The 20,162-nt window shown below is 33.0% G+C and overlaps 1 protein-coding gene across 3 annotated transcripts in view; it reads right to left on the bottom strand.

Annotated features, from left to right (window-relative positions):
• Positions 1 to 20,162, bottom strand: part of LOC126881679 (elongation of very long chain fatty acids protein AAEL008004-like) — a 210,586-nt gene that overhangs the window by 14,774 nt on the left and 175,650 nt on the right. For all 3 annotated transcript variants that reach the window (XM_050646083.1, XM_050646084.1, XM_050646082.1), the window contains 5 exons: positions 14,707 to 14,814; positions 8,300 to 8,383; positions 8,182 to 8,238; positions 3,421 to 3,526; positions 1,234 to 1,370 (listed from right to left, as the gene is read on the bottom strand). In XM_050646083.1, coding sequence (XP_050502040.1) covers positions 1,234 to 1,370; positions 3,421 to 3,526; positions 8,182 to 8,238; positions 8,300 to 8,383; positions 14,707 to 14,814 — 492 coding nt within the window. The remainder of the gene's footprint in view (positions 1 to 1,233; positions 1,371 to 3,420; positions 3,527 to 8,181; positions 8,239 to 8,299; positions 8,384 to 14,706; positions 14,815 to 20,162) is intronic.

The following is a 20,162-nucleotide window of genomic DNA, read 5'->3' on the forward strand; positions in this document are numbered from 1 at the left end:
TTGCAGTGAATTTTTATTTGGGTGTTTTTGGTGTAAAGTTAAAATATTTGGAGTTATAGAGCAAAAATTGAAAAAAAAACACGATTTTTGGGCGCCACTTTGTTTATAAAAAAAGTAGCACACTATCTGCGGACTTTGCATACCAATATTATTAATATATAGAATCATAAGATTCGATTCCAGCAATAAAATTGCTGGTAAATAACTTTTCCTTGTGTTTTGCTAATTAGCCCAGAGTATTACTGAAACGACAACTTTATGAATATTTGGAAGACCGCAAAGTCGTATCATTGAAGGACTGCTGAAAATAAATATTTTGTGATTAATTTCAAGTTCTTGAAAAAAATTTGTAGCCTAAGAAATCTTAATTTTTAGGTCAGTTATAAGTTTGTGCAATGGATTTTTGTTGAGTAAAATGAATGAATTGTTGGATAGAAAAAATTCTACTTTGTTGACATGATCTGTATTGTACGAAATTAGAAGACAATTACCTTTATCAGTTTTTGCCATTATAAGTTTATGAGTCTTAAAACAATATGATATTCAGTTAATGAACTATAGTAATTAAAAAATAATCATAATATGTATGATAAAATGAAGTAGCTAAAAACTATATACAGGATGGTCAAGTTTCATGACAATATCCGTTATATCTGTTATTATAAAAGATAAAGATAACAAAAAGGGCAGTTTACGAAGTTTTAATTTTTTTTAATGAAACACCCAGTATTTTACTGTAAATGTAAAAGCCGCTTCACTTCCTGGTTACAAGTTGTTACGTGTTTTGGGTATTTAAAAAGTTAAAACCAATATTACATATGACAATCGTATCAAGTTTCAACCTCTGTATAATAATAGTACTTTTCAACGCTTCTGTCATATGTCATATGTCGTATATTAATATTATACCATAGAGGTATATATTAACATAGAGTGAGCCTACCCTCCGCGCTTCCTGACGACAAGATCTCTTGGACTGGTTTGCGGTATCTCTTTATTCTAGCACATTGTATCGAGAAACTAAGATGACATTAAGTGTGAGTGGCACAGAAGGGGAGGACTACTATCGCAGCTTTACTATGCGAAACAGCCCTGAGCCAAATAAAAAAGATGGTGTCACTTCGCTCTGAATGACACTCTGTATATGAATATAATATATAGGTCTATGTATCATACACGGATTATACGACATATGACAGAAGCTGACCTATTGCAAACATAGTCTATATTTACCATTTGGAAAGCTGTCAGGTATTTCTTCCACCATAGATATTTCTGCATATGTGGTCCCATGGCAGACAACATGTAATATGAGTACATAATAATATGGACAAATGTGTTGATAAAGCCAAAGAATGTGCTGTGACCACCTAAAAAATAAAATATTATTGACATGTTTTCATTGTCTATGTAAAGAAATATTATTTGTAGATTTTGGACATAACGAAGCCAATTGATCAAACCATAGGGCTTTTCATTCACAGTCATTTGAGCTTCTGTCATGTGTCACATAATATTAATATATCTACATCATACGTTATTGATATATACCAATGATACAAACCAAAGACGTATGGCGTAGATATATTAATATTATGTGACACATGACAGAAGCTCGAAACAAATGACAGTCGATGAAAAGCCCTATTTTTGAGTGTTTATTATTGTTTGTTTTTTAACCAAGAATAGTGATTCAAATTTACCGCGCTGTACTGCTTGTTTGTAATTGGTCGAACCGCAGGCAAGTTTACTCCACTGTTATAAAATTTTGACACTACTGACATTTATCAAATTTTGACACAAGTGACATTTCATAGGTTAATTAAGTTATATCGGCGATTTTTGTGTTTTCTGTGTTATTCCTTTAATTTTTAGATTGTTAGTCTGCTTTTATATTAAAGGTTTTTGGAACTCTTTAGCGACGTATTAATTTAATATAATATTTATGGATTACCATTGAGGGTCGACTAGATCAACCAAAAAAGAAGTATTTGGTTATTATTCTAGTGACTTTCTTGGGTGTGAATCTGTCTTTTTAGTTTACTCCTCCTAGTTAAAAAATAAACTATAGTATCAATAAACAAATAATAGAAACATTTATATTTATAAAGAAATAATTGAAACAAAAAAAATTCAAGATACAAAGTTGGGGGTGAAACTGTTTTATTCGTCGATTTTAAAGAACTCGGTAAAAATCAGTTTTAAAAATCCGTTCACTGCGCATTATTTCAAATACCTATAAGGTTGGTTGCCTATCTAAGATAATTTTTAAAACAAATAAATTCCTTTTCTAAAACCATGCACATGTGTTTTTTAACAGTCTTTTGATTGTCACACAATATGGTTAACATTATTTACTTAAATTCCATAACCTTTTAAGGATTATAATCAGAAGTTAGAAATAAATTAAACCTTCCTAGGCTATCTTCCAGACGGATGTATGCTGATGTTTTGTTTCTTCATAAAGTACTGAATTCAAAAATTAATTGCAATGATCTCTACTATCTCTAATTGACTTTAATGTTCCCTCTAGAGTTACTAGAACATCCCAAAATTTTGCAATTAAATTTCACCGCTGCAACTTTGGTAGGCATTCTCCGCCGAGTAGAATCATTCTAAATGGAAATAGAATAGACCTTGATTTGTTGCTGTGCGCTTCGCAAAATGTTTGTAGACAGTGTTTAAAAAAATTTTTGTAATCTTATGTGATTTATATTTGTTATTTACTTTGTATTATTTTAATATTTGCTTTTTCTATATAGCTGCATCGCCAATTTTTGTCATACATATTTACTATATCTTTATATTTATTGTATCACTAGATAATTATAATATTTTGTGTATATATTAAATTGTGTGGTATCCCGTTAATAAATAAATAAATAAATAATTACTAAATGTATTGCCGAATCGTTTTGATGCGGAGTGATAGTACATACTACAATGTCGACTAAGCCTTTCTGAGTGCTCTTACATCTATTCGGATTAATGTATAAGCCAAGGTGTGATAAAGAGGCTAAAACTTCCTCGCATCTTCTGTAGTATCCAGGACTGACCTATCGACGGTGACAAATTTTCTAATCGGAACTTTATCTAGTCGATTCAGATTTAAGGAAGCTTTTGAAATTGTGTAAGGCACAAATGGTGCCTGGATCCCTTGGTGCACTGAAGACTGGGGTATCATTGTAGCATAGTCTGGATGTTAAGGGGTAGTAATTACAACAACTGATCCATTCTAGATGGTCTTCTATTTTGGTAGGCCAAAATTCTGGTCATTCTACCATCTCACCGGAAGGCCGGTAACATAAATTCTTACTTGGCACTCCCGAAATAGTGAACTACTTACCAATAATCCTTTTGAAGTGTTAAAAGTGATTATTGATCGTATTTCCCATGTCTTTTTTTAAATAAATTGCTTACCTGGCGTGTATTTTACTCCAAACCATACTGACATTGGCATAACTCCATGATGAATTACGTGCAGAGTTGAAATGTGATCATTTTTCTTCCTTAGTACGAAGAAGAACTGCAAGGAAAGAAAACAGTCAATCAATCAATAACACATTTTGATTTTGAAAGATGAAGTAGTTTTCAATCCTAATAGCAATATTAACAATATTTAAAAATATTAAAATATTACTAAAAGATTTTTAAATTGAAAACTTATTGGTCCATTTTCTTGGTAACACCTCCAAGGCTTCTAAAATTTGCAAGCGAGGTGGATGTTGAATCGAAGAAGACAAGGGGGAATTAAAAAAACTTACAATTCACGACCCCGTCTGTTCAGCTGGTAAATTCCAACAGAAAATGGACCTAGTTACTCAAGAAGTAACGACCAATATAAAAATAAAATAAAAAATCCATTTTTATTCAGTTGCATTGCGAAGGCAAAACAATCTTATTTTTCACTTAGAATACGGAGCGCAGTCCAGCCCTCTGAATCGACGATTTTCGACTCTTCTTGGAGCCTCATCGGAGAGAACGTAGGCCTGCTGCTCCATACTCTAAGTGACCAACACCGAGAGTTTTGCCTTCATTTTATTTTCATTTTGATTTTGTTACAAATATACACACGAAGTCAGGATGAGAGAGGACGATGAAAAATAGTAAAAGAAGAAAGGAAGAGGAAAGAAAGTATTACAAAGCATAAAAGAAATATAATAAGTAGTATAAAAATTGTGTTTGTACGGCTCATACTAACATTTATAGATTTTTAGAACGCGTTTGGTACGGTAAGAAAACCACGTAGGCTTAAAAATAAAGGACCCCGCAGAAACCTTATGGGAACTGGCTCTCTGTCAAATGCTCTGAAACTTTGGGTTCTGGTAGTCCTTGATGTGTAGAACAAAAGACTCAATGGGCGCATAGCTCCAAAAAATCATGGTTTTAAGATATAAGCCTGTGAAGTTATAGGTACAGTGAGGACGTTTGAGTTGGAATAAATTCATTTTCTCGAGAAGGAGCTACTCTGGAGATAAATTACAAATCGGGTAGATTTTTATTTTTAAATTATAATTTTTTGGCATATATATCATACTAGTGACGTCATCCATCTGGGCGTGATGGCGCAATCAATGTCTTTTTTAATGAGAATAGGGGCCGTGTGATAGCTCATTTGAAAGGTTATTAAATTCTATATTCAATAATATAAACATTAACATAATTAGATAAAAAAGGATCAAGGCAGGTTTTGTTTATACTTGATTCAGAGTTGGACCACCATCTCCATATAGCTATTTCAGCATCCTTATGCCTCATCGGTGAAGCTCAGAATTAATTAATTAACATAATTATTTATACAGGGTGCCCACAAAATTTTTTTGAATTAAATTAATAGAGACAAAAAGAAAAATGTATATAATTTATTTAAGGGGGGGGGGTATTGAAATATTTTTTTATTATTATTTCAAATAAAAGTGCATACTTTCAAGAATACTCTCTGAAAATTTCAGATTGAACGGAGTAAAATTACCAGAGATACAGGGTGTTTAATATCTCTACCTTCGACTCGCTTTTCCGCGGCTTCGCGCCAACACGCTTGAACGTAGTGAGAAATGTTAAACAACTGTTCGCCTTCTCTTTTGTAGATTACTCCGCGGTTCAAAAAACACATTCCGATGTGCATTACTTTGTGATTTGGCAACAAATAAGAAGATGAAGATGCAGTTGTCAAAACTTTAAACGCATTTTTCTCAAAACTGCTTTTTCAAATGCGGTGGACATTGTAACTGAAAAACTACTTGACCGATATACCTGAAATTTTGCATCGATTTTCTATATACATTTCGTGAGGTAACAACGTCGAGATATTTTTCGTTTTGTGCTTATTTTTTGTTCAACAATAATAAATATGTTGATTTTCACAAAATTTTTACCAAAAATTTCGTATTTTTGACTTCTAAGTGATACCAAAAATTCAAAAATCATTAAAAATAAAAAATCTCGACGTTGTTACCTCGTGAAACTCATAGACTAATTAAATCTTTTTGAATTTTTTGTTTCGCATGATCCAGTGACGCGTTCTGATGTCCACCGCAAAATCCATTTTTTTTGAGCTGCCTGTCAAAATTTGTCACCAATGGCTTATTTTAAAATATTTTCGATTGAATTTTTTTTACATATTCTTTGAATTGTACTTAATATGTCTATTTAATTTAAAAATAAAATAATTCTACCATAGCTTCGAAAAAAATTCACAAAAATGTGTTTGGTATGCTGATTTCAAACCATACCCCCCCTTCATTCGAAATACATTTACTGTTGTCCGAAAACAGGAAAAAATGTTTATTTGATAAATAAATATTGTTTTTCGCTTAAATTTAATACTAAAGCTGCCACCCACCTGCCTCTTAGCAGTTTGAACATTTAATTTAAGCGAAAAGCAATGTTTATTTTTCAAATTAACATTTTTTCTGTTTTATGACAGCAGTAAAATGTATTTCGAATTAAATAAAATATACACTTCTTTTTGTCTCAATTAATTTAATTCAAAAAAATTTTGGGCACCCAGTATAAATAAATATGTTAATGTTGATATTAGTGAATAGAAAATTATATAACCTTTCAAATGAGCTATCACACGACCCCTTTCGCTTAAATTAAATGATCAAACTGCTAAGAGGCAGGTACGTGGCAGCTTTAATATTGAACTTAAGCGAAAAACAATATTTATTTATCAAATAAACATTTTTTTCTGGTTTCGGACAACAGTAAATGTATTTCGAATTAAAGAAGTTATATACATTCTTCTTTTTGTCTCTATTAATTTAATTAAAAAAAATTTTTGGGCACCCTGTATAAATAATTATGTTAATCAAAAATGAATAACCATTTTCAATTTCGTTGCAAAACGAAAATACAGCCGAACCATATTCTAGTCCAATCAGAGAGTGCGGCAAGCACCCCTACCGGTTTCGAAACTTATTAGTCTCTCATCAGGAGGCACATATGCTGCTCTCCCTGACCCAACCAAAACAAACCTCAGCGTGCAGTCCCGGATTGCATCGAACGAAATGGCATAGATGCCCTAGCGGCCACAGCTACAACAAAACTAAGTTTTCACGCTAATGGCATACACAACAACATAATGCTATTCTACACCCCACCAGAATGAAAACAATGGGAACCTTCTCTGGTTACACCTCCGAGGATTCTACAATATGCAAGCCATACGGATGCTGAGACTAAGGAAGATGAGGGAATTCTACAATTTACAATTCACTTCCCATCTGCTCAGCGTGGTAAAGTTCCAACGAGAATGGTTCCCTTCGTACTCCAATCAGAGTAAATGTAAATCAAAAATGAATAATGATTTTCAATTTCGTTGCAAAACGAAAATACAGCCGAACCATATTCTAGTCCAATCAGAGAGTGCGGCAAGCACCCCTACCGGTTTCGAAACTTATTAGTCTCTCATCAGGAGGCACCTATGCTGCTCTCCCTGACCCAACCAAAACAAACCTCAGCGTGCAGTCCTGGATTGCAACGATGCTAGGGCATCTATGCCATTTCGTTTGTTGCAATCCGGGATTGCACGCTGAGGTTTGTTTTGGTTGGGTCAGGGAGAGCAGCATATGTGCCTCCTGATGAGAGACTAATAAGTTTCGAAACCGGTAGGGGTGCTTGCTGCACTCTCTGATTGGACTAGAATATGGTTCGGCTGTATTTTCGTTTTGCAACGAAATTGAAAATGGTTATTCATTTTTGATTTATATTTACTCTGATTGGAGTACGAAGGGAACCATTCTCGTTGGAACTTTACCACGCTGAGCAGATGGGAAGTGAATTGTAAATTGTAGAATTCCCTCATCTTCCTTAGTCTCAGCATCCGTATGGCTTGCATATTGTAGAAGCCTCGGAGGTGTAACCAGAGAAGGTTCCCATTGTTTTCATTCTGGTGGGGTGTAGAATAGCATTATGTTGTTTTGTATGCCATTAGCATGAAAACTTAGTCTAATTATGTTAATATTTATATTATTGAATATGGAATTGAATAACCTTTCAAATGAGCTATCACACGACCCCTATTCTCATTAAAAAAACATTGATTGCGCCATCACGCCCAGATGGATGACGTCACTAGTATGATATATATGCCGAAAAATTATAATTTCAAAATAAAAATCGACCTGATTTGTAATTTATCTCCAGAGTAGCTCCTTCTCGAGAAAATGAATTTATTCCAACTCAAACGTCCTCACTGTACCTATAACTTCAGAGGCTTATATCTTAAAACCATGATTTTTTGGAGCTATGCGCCCATTGAGTCTTTTGATCTACACATCAAGGACTACCAGAACCCAAAGTTTCAGAGCATTTGACAGAGAGCCATTTCCCATAAGGTTTCTGCGGGGTGCTTTATAGGAGAAATAGTAGAAATAGATAAGACTCCCCCCTCCAAAACATGTCAAATAGCACCTTTGAAATACAAGCGTTTCATTTTTTTAATGAAGATTAAGTTAGCAAGCTACATGAAGCCTTCAGATTTCCTGCGTATAATGTATTGAGAACATTAACATCAAAGAAGCAATACAGACAAAGGGCAACCAGTGGTTTAATAAATGGAAATCAGCAAAAAAAGGGAAAACAATTTCTACAAACGAAGTGGATAAAATAGATTACAAAGACGCTTGACCATTTCAAAATAATTAAGACATAAAATGAAAAATTAAAATTACTTACTGTATCGAAGAATTCTGTGAATTTCGAGAAAAAGTACCACCATGATGCGTGTACCATCTAAAAAATAGAGTAAGAATGGTTAGTTTTGTGCCAAATTCACTATATGCTAAGAACTTACTCTTATTGTACTTGGTTTATTGGAATAATCTACTGGCTGACACCTCAAGCTATATTCCCCTGTAAACCATCCCCCCATACCAATCTGAAAAACAAACATATTATGGTTATTACACATACAGAAACGGTAAACAAATACGAACTATAAAATTGAAGAGACTATTTACTACACACTGATAATTTTACCAATAATTAGTAGCAAAAAATTAAAGTTTAATTTACATAAAAAGAAATAAAAGGCACAAATAAAATAAAAAAGGAAAAAACTGTTGGACAAGAGTAGGCAAATAATTCTGGACATCGAGGACAGATTGTAAAGCTGGCAAGAGTATAATATTGAGATCTTTCAAGAGACGAAAGATCAGACTAGTATGGAAAAAAGATAACAATATAAGATAATACAACATTGTGTACAGTAGAAGAAAGAAATTTACGAAAGATTTTTGACCGCGAAGAATAAAAGCAAAACTTACATACATACTTACATAATTTCATTATACAGGGTGTTTGGTAAAGAATGGGCCATACCTTAACCTTAGATTCCTGAGGTTAAAATAGGTCGATTTAGGCTAACTTACCTTAGTACAAAAGTTGATAGTAACCGAAATACAGGGTTTCAAAGTTAAACTTACATTTTATTTATTTTTGAATATTTCCTGACAGGCATGGAACAACATGGAACAACAACACAAAATTTGGTAAGTGGTGCTGGTACTGTCCACCCTACTAAATTATGTTATAACAGACGTTTCTGGTTGACGGAGGAACGTGGATGGCTGACCCTTCCCAAATTCTACACCACTGGCGGAATTACTATTTTAGTGCGATTTTTTGAGTCTCCAATACATTCTATGTAAATAACATACTCTTCATTCGTAACGATAAAGCCGTTTTCGAGATATTTGAAGCTAAAAACGAAGGATCATAATAGGTTTGTTCTAGCATCAGTTTCAAACGGTTTGAAACCATCAGCGAATAGTGGACCAGCGCGAGTAGAGGGGATAGCACTGGTGACTGTATTATGTTCTCTCACTGACCAACTGTTTGCTGACGGTTTCTGACTAGTTTGACTGTTTGCTAGAACAAACCTAATACATTAATCAAACTAAGTGTGCCTTTTCATTTTTAACTTCAAATATCCCGAAAACTAATGATTTTATCGTTACGAGTATATTATTTGCATAGAAAGTATTGGAGAATCTAAAAATTATGCTAAAATAGCAGCTTCATCAGTGGCGTAGAATTTGGGAAGGGTTAACCATTCACTTTCCCCTGTCGTACGCCTCTGGTAGTAGCCAGAAACAATCATTTAACATAATTTAGTAGAATGTACAGTTCCTACACTTTGTGTCAAGTATCATAAGGATATTATGTCAAATAGTCTTATAGTACCGGGCACACATATTTCTTAAAGTTTTAAATAAAGAATAAATTATTTAAAAAAAAAAGAATACTTTAAAGCAATTTGACATATCCATGTCATACTTGTCAGAAAGTGTAGGTACTGCACACGGTTCTTAGACATTACTAAGGTTACCTAAATCGACTAACCAATGAACATTAAGGGTGAGATTACGTCACGAGAGTTTACTGTCATTTGAATCGTAATATGATTTTTTTCGAATCCTAAGAAAACCAAGTATTTTAGAAAAATTTAAACGCAGGATGCAAGATTACATTATTACCGAGGGCGGAAAGCCCCTTAGAATAAACAAGCAGATTCTATTGAATGAAATATTTGAAATTAAATATCACACTTCTCTTTTATTTTCAGCCCTGTAACTTATTAAAATAAACATTATAAAAGTTTTCAGGGACTTTCAGTAATAATGTAGTCTTTCATTCTGAGTTTAAATTTTTCAAAAATATTTATTAGTTTTCTCAGGATTCGAAAAAAATGAATACAATTAAAACACATTGAGAATTTTGACATGCGTCAAAATTTTGTATTAACTCAATGTAAAATTCTGAACTGTTGAATTCCAGCTTCCCTAATAATTATTGTACATCAAAAGACATTAGAAACTATTTGTAGAGGATTAAAATCTGTATTGGAAATAACTGTTAAAATTGGTCTACGTAATTAAACATATTCCAAAATTTTGTAAAAATGTAATACATTTTAGTTTTCAGCCCAAACTTAGGCCACACACATTGCAATAATGTTCACATTTTTGAACTGTCAATATTTTTATTTTATCATCTATTGTTTAAAAACAATACAGTTGATAAGATACCCTCAGTTGCGGAGAAAGGATTAATAATAAAGATTTTTTTATTCAGTCAATGGTGTGAACACTGTCAGTTAAATAGTAACGTGTGGCCTTACTTTTACACGCATAAGTATTGTGGCAAATGTATCATATTTTTCAAAATTTTGGAATGCGTTTAAATCGTAGAACAATTTTAACTTTTGATTTTAATACAGATTTTAATTCTCTACAAGTATTCTCTCATGACTTTTGATGTAAAATAATTAGGGAAGCAGGAATCAACAATTCAGAATCTTACATTGAGTTTCCTATGGCCCTTTTTACGATTCACTACCCGGTATAAAATAAAATGTGTACTATTTGTCTAATTATTTCATAATAACACAAATAATACACATATATACACAATAACACACATTCAATGATCGAAAATCATTTAAAAATATGGGAATGTAAACTCTTGTGACGTAAATTCAAAAATATAAGTCTCCCCACCACCGTCGGACAAGACAACCGTAATAAAGTCTAATAACCGTGGGTACTGCACACCCTACTAAATTATGTTAAATAATCGTTTCTGGCTACTACCAGAGACGTACGGCAGGGCCCTTCCCAAATTCTACACCACTGACGAAATTGCTATTTTAGCATAATTTTTAGATTCTCCAATACTTTCTATGCAAATAATATACTCTTCATTCGTAACGATAAAGTCATTAGTTCTAGAGATATTTGAAGTTAAAAATGAAAAGCCACACTTATTTTGATAAATGTATTATGCTCGTTCGTTTTCAGCTTTAAATATCTAGAAAACTAATGACTATATCGTTACTAATGAAGAGTATGTTATTTACATAGAAAGTATTGGAGAATCAAAAAATTGCACTAAAATAGCAATTCCGCCAGTGGCGTAAAATTTGGGAAGGGTCAAACATTGACGTTCCCCCGTCGTACGCTTCTGGTAGTAGCCAGAAACGTTTGTTTAACATAATTTAGTAGGGTATACAGTACCAGCACCACTTACTAAATTTCGTGTTGTTGTCCCATGCCAGTCAGGAAATATTCAAAAATAAATAAAAGACAAGTTTAACTTTTACACCCTGTATTTCGGTTATTATCAACTTTTGTACTAAGGTAAGTTAGCTTAAATCTACCTATTTTAACCTCAGGAATCTAAGGTTAAGCTATGGTCCATTCTTTACCAAACACCCTGTATTTGGGAATAGTTTATTGAATTTAGTATATGACTTAATAATAATTGGCAACAGTTTGCAACAGCATAACCAAAACCTAGTGAAGGTAGTAGAAATTAAGGAAAGTGAACCTGAGATTAAATCCGAATAAAATCCAATTCAAGTTTATGAAGGAAAAATCTTATACTTAGGATATAGCACCAGGTCAAGAGAAAATCATTGCAATGGAACAGTATCCTACACCGCTAAATACAAAAGAAGAAAATGAACTCATGAAGATACAGTAACATAAGAACGTACTATGTAATTTATAATAGATTTTTTAGTACTTTTTCGTTATGCGATATTTACGTGCGGTATCCGGGGTGACCAGACGTGATCGTATAAGAAATGAAGACATACGTGAAAGGTGCGGTATTGGAAGGACCTTAGACAGACTTGAAACGAAACAGTTATCGTGGTTCGGACATATGGCGAGAATGAGTGAAGGTAGAACTGTAAAGAGGGTATGAAAAGCGGCATCCGGCAACAAACGACGAAGAGGCAGGCCAGCAAGAACGTGGAACGCAAATATTGGAAAGGCTTGCGTAAAAAGAAATATTGGGTGGAGAGAAGCAGAAAGACTAGCTACTGACCGAAAGGCATGGAGACGTCTGATTTCTCCACTTACCTCGACACCGTAAGGTACAAGAGAACGTCTTAAGTAAGTAAGTACTTTTTAGTTTTAAGCAGGGCCCCCGCTACCATATGTGCAAAGTGTGCAATGCACACGGGCGCCATCCTTTAGGGGCGCCAAAACCCAGGGTACAAAATTGCAAAAAATTTGAAAAAAAAAAAACAAAAATTAATTTTAAAATAAAAGTTGAGAAATTAAATAGTATTACGTATAAATAAAAGAAAAACATGAGAAAAACAGAATACTTCGGCCATGAAATAATTAGAGGACCTAAATTCCATCTACTTCGCCTTATAATACAAGAAAAAGTGAAGGGAAAGAGATGGATTGGTCGAAATTAACTTTCATGGTTGTGAAATATTAGATAAATGAGACGAAGGTATAATGAATACACACAAAATTTTATTAGTAGGTATATCATCCAGTTACTGCCGATTCCTATATGCAAGACCATGTCGGAAGTCAGGCAATTTAATTTATTTTGTTATGATTTTATTATGTTTGTTTCATTTTGATATTTTAGTGTAACCTACAAATAATAGTCCATTTACTCACGGTTTTTGCTGTGAATTTTAAAGAACCGCTTGCATTGACATGAAATACACATTGGCATACATTTAATACACATAGCTAACAAGTCAAAGAAAAAAAGTGATATTGTGCGGATGTGTGCTTTTGCACTGGGGGTGGGTTCCACCTCTTCTCGGGGGTGAAAAACATACGTTAAGCCTGAAATTGGATAAACTGAGTAATTCTAAGGAACTTTGTTTCTATATAATTTTTTCACTAAGTTAATACTTTTCGAGTTATTTGCGAATGAATATGTTCATTTTTTAACAAAAACCCTGTTGCACGGTTTTTCCAAAATAACTCAAAAAGTAAGTATTTTATCGAAAAAAATGCTCTTATCAAAAAAATAGCTTACAAAAAGTTTAAAAAATGGCTGGCATATGAAGTCGGTAAACCCAGTAGAAGCACAGTAGTTGTAGCTAATGAAAAGTAGGTTCTTATTCTTCAAATTCCAAATCGAATATTTCAACGTGAAATAACCAAAAAATGAAGCACTTTTCGGGGAAAACTCATTAAAACTTCTTTATAGCGTTTAAAACAAGCTTCATTTGTTCTTTAAAAAAGTTTCTAGCATCAAAAGTAAGTAAGTTATGCTCAAAATAAAGTTGGTCCCTTTTTTGGCAAAAGAAATGTTTTGGACAAAATTTTTTTATCTTGCAATAAATTGCTTTTTTTAAAATAGCTTAAAAATGATTGGTGATTCCAAAAATCTCATGAAGTAAAAAATGTAGGTTTTTCTATTCTGAATATTTTGGATTTTTTGTTTTCCTGTAAAACAAAAATTTGTTAAGATATGGCTGTTCAAAATTTGCATACACCCGTGATTAACGACTCGTTCAAGCCCTTTTGACTAGAACAGCCTTTTCTAAAAAAGCACTTTTAACCGATGAAACTTCAGATCATATAAACAATACATAAGTAACTTGTAGTGAAGCGGTAACGATTAATTTCATTTGGGACGCTAATTAGGGGGTGATTTTCACGATTTTTTTTTTATCAAAAAAGGGACCATCATTATTTTTAGCGTAACTTACTTACTTTTGAAGTTATAAACGTAAAAAACCAAAAAAAGAATGTTTCACTTTCACTTTTTATAAGCTTTATTTTTGGGAAGAACATTTTGTTCGATAAAATACTTACTGAACTTACTGAAAAACCTTTATAGGACAAAAGTTGCTTAAATTAGTCATTTTATCGAATTCCTTTTTTGAACATTTCCATATTTTTTACCCCCGAGAAGGGGTGAAACTCACATCCAGGGCAAAAGCACACATCCGCACAATATCACTTTTTTTAACATGTTAGGTATGTGTATGCCAAATTCCATGTCAATGCAAGCAATTCTTTAAAATTCGGAGGTTTTGCAATATTTTACCGTGAGTGATTGGACTATAAATATGACTTCTAAGGTTCAGTTTTTTGCTTTATTTTAAGCACCTGACTACCTAGTACCTACCTACCTTCAAAAAATAAATAGAAAAACATGATCCAAAATGCCTTAAGGGGCGCCAAAATCCTTTTTTGCACACAGGCGTCAGTTACCCTTACGGGGGCCATGGTTTTAAGTTTTCATTATTTAAAAATTTCCCTACTATCCTGACTATACGACAAGATTGTACGAAACGTGTGACAACGTCAAATCGAGATGTTACATAATATATGACGTACAACGGATTTAAAACGAAAATAGCGATATATACTGTATAACTGCGTTTATTCTTTTACAACAGAAAAATGAATGATATTGACTACTTACTTGATAAAATATCCATATACTAAATATAACCTGGGCAAAATTATAAATAATAAGGGTATTCTTTAAGTTAAGAGGCTTCCTATTTTCCATTAACTTTGGTCCTAATACCTAAAAAATAAAAATTAATTTTAAATTAACGTAGTTTCAGGTATACTATTAAATTTAAGCACGAACAAGCTTAACCATTTGTTCTCTAAATATGTTAAAGAGAAACTGTAACATTTTATATTTTTCCATTTTCGTGAATTCTTTTTCTCCAACACACGGCGTATTAGTGATTTTTTAAATTAAATGGTTTTGACGGAGTTAAAAAGTTTAAACTGGTAACTTTCTGAATAGAAAAGATTCGCTTCTGGTTGGGTTGTTTAGGGGACAATACGTGTCTACGTTATTTGATTTATTTGATTTTGTTAAATTCAGTATCACATCAATATCAAAACTAAATACAGATTTATTCTTAAATGATATTAGAAATCTCCCGAGATTAGTTGTAACTGTAGTGTAATTTTCGTTTATTCCTCTAGGTCCCCGATTTTTTTATTTGATTTCAAAATTGTTTAGATATTTTTCTTCACTTGCAGACAGTATATTTGTTTTTGATGCGTACATTACAATAGATCTTATGGTCGTTTTCTTCTTCTTAAACTTCTACATTCTATCGAAAGTTAGATATCAACATGGCAATTCTTGTTTTACTTAAGAGTCGTTTTGTGTGTCTTCATTTTTGTGTTTTTACTTAGCTGCTTGTCTCTTCACATACTTTCTTTTCAGTAGAAGGCACTGTTTCCCACTTGAATTCTTGTTTTCTGATCAATTATTGTATAATTTATTCAATTCATCATTACAACTACATAAATTATATACTTATTATATATTTTTTTTGAAAATGCCTTTCATTTTTTTGTCCCAATTTTTATTGATTATGATATATGTATCAAATAATATATGATATAAATAACAAAAAGAAGAATGAGTACCAGCAGAAAATAAAAGGAATATTAAATGAAAGAGAAGAACAAAACAACATTGAAGAAGAATGGAATGTCATCCAAACGACAATTACGAATACAGCAAAGGAAACATTGGGTAAAACCTCAAGAAAAAGAAACGAGGAATGGTTTGACCAAGATTGCCAACAAGTAACAGATAGCAAAAATATAGCTAGGCAGAAATTTCTATAAAGGGATTCCCGATTGAATAGAAGGGCAAAAAGAGAGAAATGTTGAATAGAAAAATACAACAAATTACATATTATAATAACAGGAGAGATTAGAGCATTTTACAAGGAAACCAAGCAATACACATAAGGATACATGACAAGAACAAGAGTTTGCAAGGACAAAAATGGAGCAATTATCAGCGAGAAAAAGGAAATAATAAAAATGTAGATGGAGCATTTTCAATAGCTCTTAAATCCAGAAAAAGAACAAAACCAAGATGAAGAAATAATTCACCACACAGCAGAATAACTAGTTGAGCAACCAACATTGAAAGAAACTGTAAACGTCATAAAACATCTAAAAAATAACAAAGCCCCTGGCACAGATGGAATAACTGCAGAGCTGATAAAGAATGGTGGACATGTGGGACATCTTGGTTATTAGTGCACCCTAATATGTCTGTGTAGATTTTGGCATTGGATCCGACCATCACTTGTAACACCGTTGCCGTATCCTCTACTTTTTCATACTATCACGTTACAATTTTTTGTGATATTATACACGAGCGGGACACCCTCAAAAAAGCGCTTAGTTTTCGAGATACTGACCACGGAGGGGTGAATGGCTAATTTTATTCATACTTTATATTTTCGAGGGTACTGAAAACGAAAATGAGGTTTATTTTGAATTTTATGTGGGGGAACATTGTCAAAATCTCAATTTTAACCTAAAAATAAAAAAAAAAATGAAATCACGTTTTTTGCGTTTACCTCGCTACAGCTCTGTTCCATTTTAATATTTTTTTCTGAAATTTTTACAGTATATATCTCTAATATTTCTGAAGACAAAGGTACCTGCGTCAAGTTTTTATTCTTATCATGATAAAGGTTATGAATTTTTCAAAGAAAAAGGTGCGGATTACTGCATTGCAAAGTTTAATCGCAAAGTTGTGTGACGAAGTTTAAAATTTAGCTTCTTAATCACGTTTATTTGAAAGTAGAGAGTACAAAGAAGTTTTCTGGTAAGATTTAGATCAAAATGTTTTATAGAAAAAAAATAGTGCAACTTTTAATGTCGACATTAGAAATCCCCAATATAACGCTTATTTTTTGAGGGACAGACAATCTAGGTCTAATTTCTCACCTTTAGTACTATCCTTGGATTATAAGCTTTCATTTGACACCTCATTTGTCATTCTACCTAGTATAATGACGGAGAAGTAAACGTTCTTACTCTATTATTCTTGTAGGTACATTTAACATTGATTGAAATTATGAAAGAAATGGCATGGCAACACTGTGACGCACAAACATAAGATTCAACTGTGCGTTACATAGGGTGCACTAATATCCAAGATGTCCGACATGTGCTATGGAAGCGTATCCATAAACTAATGGACCGCATATGGACACTAGAAGTCATCCCAGAAGATTGGAAAGTAGGAATCATACTTCCTATGTACAAAGGGGGAGACTCTGCGAAAATTATAGGGGCATAACAGTTTTAAATGTCGTCTACAAGATATTATCAGGAATTATACAGGGTGAGGCAAATAAAGGGCCTATTAGAATTATCTCGAGAACTAAAGGCAACAGAATCATGAAAATTTGAATAAAGGAGTTTTGAAGGATGATCTATTAAATGAAAATATTTTCATCTCTTTTGCTTATAACTTCGTTTTTTTAAATGGGACACCCTGTATATTTTTACATTTTTGGATTCTCTTTGATGTCTTCTTTCTTAAAATATCAGGTTTTGTAATATTATACAGGGTATTTTAAAAGATAATTACGTTTTTTTATTAATTTCGTAACAAAATTAACACCCTGTAGAATTGTAGTAGTTTGACATCTAAAACTCTACTTACGTTCAAATGATTTTTAATATACTCTACTATTGTTAAGAATCATTAGTATAGCTAAATTTTTAATTTTAGTATACAGGGTTGGTCGAAACTCGGAATGAGTATTTTCTGAGTTATCTTAAATGGAACACCCTGTATTTTAGTATTGTAATGAAATGATATTTTATGGTACTTTTTTATTTCTTAAGCATTCCCTATACCTAACTGCTTTAATTTGTGCTTAATTGTTAATCGCACCAACAATCTTAACTACGTAGGTATTTTGATAGCTAAACCATTATTGGTAATTTTAAGGACCAGTCTGGATTAATATGTATTTATTTCTGAAAATTATTTGGGATTGAGTATTTTCACGGCCAACCTAATAAAAGTTTACGTATTTTTTGTTGCAATTAATGTTTAGCTTGAATCACCAATAACTCACAAATTAAAGCAGGGAATGCTTAAGAAATAAAAAAGTACTATAAAATATCATTTCACTACAATGCAAAAATACAGGGTGTTCTATTTAATAAAACTCAGAAAATACTCATTCCGAGTTTCGACCAACCCTTTATACTAAAATTAAAAATTGAGCTATACTAATGATTCTTAACAATAGTAGAGTATATTAAAAATTATTTGAACGTAAGTAGAGTTTTAGATGTCAAACTGCTACAATTCTACAGGGTGTGAATGTTGCTACGAAATTAATAAAGAAACGTAATTATCTTTTAAAATACCCTGTATAATATTACAAAACCTCATATTTTAAGAAAGAAGACATCGAAGAGAATCCAAAAATGTAAAAATATACAGGGTGTCCCATTTAAAAAAAACGAAGTTATAAGCCTTCCCTACCCTTCCGGTATAACCGGAAGCTGCAAAGAGATGAAAATATTTTCATTTAATAGATCATCCTTCAAAACCCCTTTATTCCAATTTTCATGATTCTGTTGCCTTTAGTTCTCGAGATATTTCTAATAGGCCAGTTATCTGCCTCACCCTATATACAGCCGCTTGGAATCGTTTTCGGAAGACACACGAGAATCAGCTAGTTAAAGCTAAGAGAATCAACATTTACACAGATAGCCAATCGGCTATTCTGGCTGTAAAGAACCCTCTCACCAAATCAAAACTGGTGAGAAACTGCAAAGATCTCCTCAATAACCTGTCAAAAGACAATAAAGTGTCTTTAATATGGGTGCCGGGTCATGAAGGGGTGCATGGGAACGAACGGGCAGATATGTTAGCGAAACAAGGCTCGAGAGAAACTTTTGAAGGCCCAGAACCTTTCTGTGGCATCACTAAAGATGCTATGAAAAACGAGGTTCAGAAATGGCTGATAAAGAATCATCAAAATAAATGGAGAACCACTCAAGGGCAAATCCAGACTAATAAAATAATCAAGAATATTGATAAAAAACTCTCGAACAGTTTGATGAACCTCAATAAACGAGAGATCAAAACGGTCACTGAAATGGTGACTGGACATTGCCGTTTAAGAAATCACCTATACAAATTAGGTAAGGTGACTGGACCATGGTGCAGAAAATGTGAAATGGAAGAAGAAACTGCCATGCACATATATGTCATTGCAGTGTGCTAGGTGATGTAAGGCAGGACTTCACTGGTCAAATGAGGTTTGAACCAGAAGATATCCTAAAACTACCAATAAGAAAACTGTTGAACTTCGTTGAGGCCACAGGACTTATTAAAGTTTAAGGAGAAGAACAGGGTTTGGTACAAAGGTCTTATGACCAAGTGCCAGAGACTAACGGGTCTCGCCTGAGTTAAGAAGAAGAAGAAGAGAGCTGGAGATATGACAGAGGCATTTGATATTGACAATGGAGTTAGGCAAGGAGATGCCTTATCAACAACTCTTTTTAATCTAACTTTAGAAGCTGTTGTTAGAAAATTGGATATTAACGGCTGTATTAATACAAGATCTATGCAAATATGTGGATGATGTTGCCATAATAAGCCGCAACAAAAGGGTATTAAGCGAAAAAGCTATAGAGCTGAAACGGGAGGCTGTTACGTTTGGTCTATATATAAATGAAAGTAAAACAAAATATATGCAGTACACAAAGTAGAATCAACATGAGAATCTGAAGGTAGGCAACCATACCTACGAATATTCCTCCAGTTTTCCCTAGCTAGGCTCAATAATAAATGACAGCAACAACACCAGTCAAGAAATACAAGCACGGATTCTTAGCGGTAATAAGTGTTTTTATGCATACAAAGACTTAATGAAAAGTAAGTTAGTGAATCGTGAGTCTAAGCTTAGAATCTACAAAACAGTAATTAGACCAGTGGTCACATATGGATGTGAAACGGGGACCTACCGTTGATGCCTTCATGGTGGCAACTTTTATAAAAAGTAGTGAAAGCGATTCTATTGGAGAAATGCGAGGTGTCAAGGCAAATAAGTAAGAGTTATTAATAAG

This window comes from Diabrotica virgifera, chromosome 3 (assembly GCF_917563875.1).
Source record: "Diabrotica virgifera virgifera chromosome 3, PGI_DIABVI_V3a".
NCBI lineage: Eukaryota > Metazoa > Arthropoda > Insecta > Coleoptera > Chrysomelidae > Diabrotica > Diabrotica virgifera.